General features: G+C 35.0%; 2 protein-coding genes across 2 annotated transcripts in view; one reads left to right on the top strand and one right to left on the bottom strand.

Moving 5' to 3' along the window:
• The window catches only part of LOC106878195 (osteoclast-stimulating factor 1), a 69,483-nt gene extending 68,209 nt beyond the window's left edge, over positions 1-1,274 (top strand). Inside the window, exon 8 of the mRNA XM_052967259.1 lies at positions 772-1,274. Within this exon, the coding sequence (XP_052823219.1) occupies positions 772-830 (59 nt within the window). The 3' untranslated portion in view covers positions 831-1,274. The remainder of the gene's footprint in view (positions 1-771) is intronic.
• The window catches only part of LOC106876361 (divergent protein kinase domain 2A), a 106,789-nt gene that overhangs the window by 32,173 nt on the left and 67,978 nt on the right, over positions 1-6,638 (bottom strand). The gene's annotated exons all lie outside the window — the stretch shown is intronic.

A 6,638-nucleotide genomic window follows, 5' to 3' on the forward strand; every position in this document is an offset into this window, starting at 1 on the left:
ATAGTAGAAGACACTTGCCCAAGGTGACACGCAGTGGGACTGAACCCGAACCATGTGATTGGTAAGCAAGTTACTTACCACACAGCCAATCCTAGCAATACTCTTTTCATGTATATATATATTGTAACTTTTGAGAGTATTTTACATCATTTTACAGAAATGTTTGTTCTGTTCTAATTCCAACCAATATTGTGGTTTAATTCTTAATATTTTTTTATACCTATAGGGACAGGCATGAGTGTTTAGTTAGGAAGTTTGCTTCATAATTGCATAGTTAAAAATTTAATCCCACTATGCAACAACTTGAGCAACTGTCTGATACTAAAGCCTATGCTAACCAATGCCATATGAGTAAAATTGATAGACAGAAACTGCTTGGTAGACCATTATGTATGTGCATAAATGCTCAAATGTTGACATTCCATGGTTTCATTTGTTACTGTTAAAGCTAAATGATGAGAGGATGTTTACATTGCTTCTTGACATTACAACTAGTCATTCTATACTTATTAAGAGTTGTTGAAAACTAAGTCCCTTATTTGAAAGACATGCAATGGTTGACTGTAAAATGTCTCAACTCCCTCTCTATGGAAAAATGTGTTAAACACATCTACTAAAATTGTAAACTGTTCCATTTCACTTTTTTTCTTTAGTTCTTCAAATTTTCTTCACATTTCTGAAAGTTTGTTTTTATTTTTAATTTCTACCATTAAATGATAATTGGAAAATATTTCTTCATAAAATACTAGTAATTGAATATTTTCTTTAAAGATATTTCAGAAAATGGTGATGACTATTTGGATGATACAGATGGATCAGAATCTGATTAATCTCAATTGATACCTACACATGAAAATGCTGTTTTTTGATAGTTTTTATATAAAAATTTAGGTAAAAAAAATTTGAGGGATGAAACCTCAAAATTTGTAATTATATACATACATTATTCTTGAAGATAAAACAATACAAATAAATGCCAATATGGAAAATAGACCAACCAAGTAAATAGTAAGCAGAATTTCCTAATTCGATTTCAGATCACTTCTTACTCAGATGCATGCATTTCTAAAGAAATAAGAAAAAAAAAAAATATGGACCTGAAAACTAAACTTAATTTAGATTTTTCAATTAATAACTTAAGCCTTCATTATTTTTCTAACCTTTTTCTAAACGACCTACTTTTTACATATATATATATTTTGTACTCAGAGCTACAGAATTTCAATTTTTTTAACCACTATGCTACCTACATTAAACATTCCAATGCACATCTATCCTATTTGTTTGTTTTACTATTTTATTCCTTCTTTGTTTTTGTATTTTTCTGTTCCATCAAACTACAATTTTTATCTTTTGTTTTTGAAATTCATTTTTACATTAATCTACAAATTTCATATTGGCTATGCAATGAAAATAAATATAAAAAGAGAATCCATTTTTTAAAACTTTTTCTAGTTAATCCTCTGAATTTGCAGTACTGGCAACGACCATGCTCAAAATGGTGTATTTTATGTGCCAGAGATGTGTGTGTTTATTATATATACACACACATATACATACATGCATACATATATACATAGGTATAATATATATGATGGCTGTCCACTTGTGACCGAGGAAGACCATCACTGACCATTGCCCATGCAAAATGCCTTCAATTCTTGTGCATGAAGTTATTGCACATGTGGTTAGCTTCACCCAGGTTAACATCTGGAGCACCCTCCTACTTGACTGAGCAGCAGAAAGTTACCTTGCCAATGATTACACAACCTAGAATTTTAGGTTCAATAAGACTTGCACATTACCTCACAGACCCTCTCCACCCTACTAATATGATCCAGAGACAAGCCAGGCAATACTAATATGGGTCACAGGTTCAGGAATGTGGGAGTGCCATGATCAAAGTGTAAGTAAAAGATCCCCAAAATGTACAATGCCATTCCTAGCATTCTAGAGACCAACCCAGAATTTCTGAGGACTTGTGCTATTGCTAGATGGTCATTGAACCTATGCTGGGTTCATTTGTCCTTTGAGCAGATAACTTGTGAGGTCTCTCATGAGTGCTACTGTAACATAGAATCCAGTACAATCTGTTGAATGGTCAGGTTATCATCAACTCAACTGGTACCTTCACTAAGCTTTGCTGGTGAGTAGAGTTGTTAGAAACCCATATAATATATACACATACACATATATGACAGACTTTCAGTTTCCATTGACCAAATCTATTCACAAGTGTTTGTTTGACCCAGGGCAATATGTATTATATACTTACAAAGACTGGAATATGTGATACCATTTTAATTCTGTGTTACACATGTTTCATCACAATATGGGATATACATTTCACCAGGAATTTCAACTTATAGTATGATATTCTCATTTAAAATAAGACATCTTCATACATATATTTGATTATAGGAATACACAGATGTGCTTCATGGGAACACAGCTTGGCTTATACCCTTTTATATACTGTATATTTGCATGTGTATATATGTATATCTGTGTGTGTATGTATATATATATATATATATATATATATATATATATAATCATCATTTAACATTCCCTTTTCTACTCTTGCAAAGGTCAGATGGGATTTGTTGAGGAAGATTTTTTACAGCCAAATGTGTTCTTCCGCACAAGACTGGAAATAAACAACATCGCTTACATGATGGTGATGGATGCTTTTTTACAACCATCACATAATGTCAGGACAACTCTACACACACATACACACAGTAGCGGCCATAATGTAAGGGTCAGTAAGAACAAGTGTATTGAAATATTTATTATACAAGATTAACAACATGTTGAGACTAGATATTTTACACATATTTAGATATATCTAAAATCTATCTTTTGTTAAAATTTCAAGTGAATGGAATATATATTTTGTCAGTTATGAGGAAATAAACAAACAATCTTCCAAATTGCAGTGGCCAAAAGTTAAAGGTCACTTAGAAAAAACAAACTACTACTTGAAGTGTTTGATGTTTAGAAGACTATTAATGGGCTTGGAACATTCAACTCTCAACATGGCAGATTGTGAGAGACGACTGGTGTCTTGTGATGAAAAACAAAGGATTGTGTGCCTTCACCAAGAGGGCAAATCAAATTCTGTGATAGCAACTACTATAGGAAGATCTAGAAGTGTTGTGCAATGAATTATAGCTCATTTTAAGTCATCAGGATTGACAGATGCTAAACCCAAAACTGGTAGACCTCATAAAACTTCATCAAGATAGAATCATATTATGGTTAGGATGTCACTGACGGATAGGTTTAAGAGTGCTGCTGAAATATCCTGTGAGTTTAGCTCCACTTCCGATGTCAACATATCACACAAAACAGTTTCACAGAGGTTACAAGGTTCTGAGTTGCTTGCTTGGGCACTGGCAAAGAAACCTCTGATCTCCAAGAAGAATCAAAGAGCCCGTCTTCATTTTACTCATGAACATGTCATTTGGACAGAACAGTGGTCACAGATTCATTTTAGTGATGAATTGAAGTTTAATGTGATTAGTTCTGATGGTGGGATGTATGTCTGATGAAGAAATGGCGAATGGTTATTGTGTGCATGTGTAAAGAAGACAGTGAAATATGGAGGAGGCTGTGTAATGGTATGGGAAGTGATCTCTGCTGCCAGTCCTGGTCCACTTATTTGCCTCCAAGGGACTGTCAATGCTGAAATCTACAAGCAGATTCTTAGAGAGCATGCCCTTCCACATCTTCAATCCATGTCAGTTCAACCTCCTATCTTTATGTAGGACAACGGTCCCTGCCACACTGTGAAGAGAGTCAAAGATTTTTTTGAGCGATGAAAAGGTTCATCTCATAGACTTGCCAATGTCCTGATCTCAACCCTAGAGAAAACATTTGGAGATGGTGCATGAAGGGGAAATCCAAAGAACCAAGATGAACATTTGGAGATGGTGCATGAAGGGGAAATCCAAAGAACCAAGATGAACTCTTGAAATTATTGAAGAACGAGTGGAACAGTATTACTCCATCATTTTGCAAGAAATTAATTCAGTCCTGTAGTAACAGATGTCAGGAGGTCATTGATAGTACAGGAATGTTCACAAATTATTAATAGTAAGGGTTTCTTTTTTGCTCTTGTTGCATTTTTCATTGCTTTTCTAAGTGACCCTTAACTTTTGGCCATTGCAGTTTGGAAGATTGTTTATTTCCTCATAACTTACGAAATGTTTATTCCATTTACTTAAAATTTTCTTGAAAGATATTAGATATATCTAAATATGTGTAAAACATCTAGTCTCAACATTTTGTTAATCTTCTATAATAAACATTTCAATACACTTGCTTTTACTGCCCCTTATATTATGTATGTATATATATATATATATATATATATATATATATTACAAATTAAAAGGGTAAAGAATTATCAATTTATTAATTCATTAATAAATCACCGATTAATAATTAATAATTTATGTATATATATATATAAAAGAGAACACAAATGGCACTTAAGATTTATAACAGCTGCTTCAGTAGAATTTTATTGATGCATTAATAGATTACATCATAACATATAATGCTATATCTTCAGGTAAAATTTTAAACTTGTAAGATGTCAAACAGCTGATATTTCAACAATATTGGATTCCTTTGGTTCAGTGCATGAAATCTCAACTGTTTGATATCTGTTTAAAATTTTACCATCAAGATGTTGGATTATACACTATGATGTAAAATATGAATACATCAATAAAATTCTACTTAAACAGGTATCATAAATTTTAAAGGCCATATGTGTTCTCTTTTTTCACCTACACTACACCTGGAACCAACCCCAGAGTTGGATCTATCATTTAAATTAGATTTGGTACTTACATATCTACAGTATCCTACCAACACTTTATACCTTCATTGTTATTTACCTTACTGTGAGCTCTATGTTATTGTACTTAGCAATTTCTGGCATTTTGCATATTGATGTGACTGGGTTCTATTGAATCCACAGACACACACACATGTGTATATATATATATATATATATATATATATATATATATATATAAAATGAAGTTCTTTCAGTTTCCATCTACCAAACCTACTTGTAAGGCTTTAGAGGACACTTGCCGAAGATGTCACACAGGGGCTGAACCCAAGACCACAAAAAGTGGGTTTCTTAACCACTTTTATACTTTTATATATAGGTGCTATAAACACAGAAAATGTGCAGAGAACAGCTTCTGTCACATTTCAGGGAGAAAAACTAGAAGTAGTTGATAGCTCCTATTAACTAGGGGACCAAATCAGTAGTGGGGGTGGATGCTCTGAAAGTGTAGCAGCTAGAATAAGAAAAGCCTGGGCAAAGTTCAGAGAGTTCCAACCTCTGCTGGTGACAAAGGGCCTCTCACTCAGAGTAAAAGGTAGACTGTATGACATATGTGTACGAACAGCCATGCTACATGGCAATGAAACATGGGCTGTGACTGCTGAGGACATGCGTAAGCTCGCAAGGAATGAAGCCAGTATGCTTCGCTGGATGTGTAATGTCAGTATGCATACACAACAGAGTGTAAGTGCCCTGAGAGAAAAGTTGGATTTAAGAAGTATCAGATGTGGTGTGCAAGAGAGATGACTGCACTGGTATGGTCATGTGTTTCAAATGAATGAAGACAGCTGTGTGAAAAAGTGTCACACTCTAGCAGTTGAGGGAACCTGTGGAAGAGGTAGACACAGGAAAACCTGGGATGAGGTTGTGAAGCACGACCTTTAAACATTGGGCCTTACCAAGGCAATGACTTGTGACCGGGACCTTTGGAGATATGCTGTACTTGAGAAGACTTGACAAGCCAAATGCGACCATAGCCCATGGTCTATGCCAGTGGGTGTAACCAGCCTGTTTATGAATACTCCTCATTCATTGGACAATAAACCTTGCTTGCGAAGACCTGTTGAGGTAAGTGAAATCAAAATCAAAATTGCTGACGACAATACTGCCTGATTGGCACTTGCGCCAGTGGAGCATTAAAAGCACATCCGAACGTGGGGTGTAACCAAGCCACTTATGAGTACCCCTCATTCATTGGACAATGAACTTTGCTTGCCAAGACCTATTGAGGCAAGTGTAAACAAACCAAAATTGCTGATGTAGCTGATGACAGTACCGCCTGATTGGCACTCGTGCCAGTGGAATGTTAAAAGACCATGTGAGCGTGACCATTGCCAGGGCTACGGATTGGCTCCTGTGCTGGTGACACGTGAAAAGCACCATTCGAGCATGATTGTAGCCAGCGTCGCCTTACCGGCACGTGCTTTAGAGATAGGAAGAAAATAGCTAGCACCAGTCTTAGCAAATACATCTGGGATCTTAAGGAAAATAATAAACAGTATTCATTAGAATGGTCTATAATAGCAAGATCAATGCCATATGAGAGAGGAAGAAAGTATTGTTCGCTCTGTACGACAGAACTATACTACATAATCTTCTCTAAGGATAAATTGATCAACAAAGTAAAGAATAATGCTCTGAAATGTACGCATATCATAAGAAGTACGTTTCGTTGGTATAAATGATCTTAGGATGTGAGGAAGTACAACATGATATCTCATGTATGTTTGTGTATGTGTAGTTATGCATATATGGATGAGTGCAT

Source organism: Octopus bimaculoides, chromosome 4 (assembly GCF_001194135.2).
Source record: "Octopus bimaculoides isolate UCB-OBI-ISO-001 chromosome 4, ASM119413v2, whole genome shotgun sequence".
Taxonomy (NCBI): Eukaryota; Metazoa; Mollusca; class Cephalopoda; order Octopoda; family Octopodidae; genus Octopus; species Octopus bimaculoides.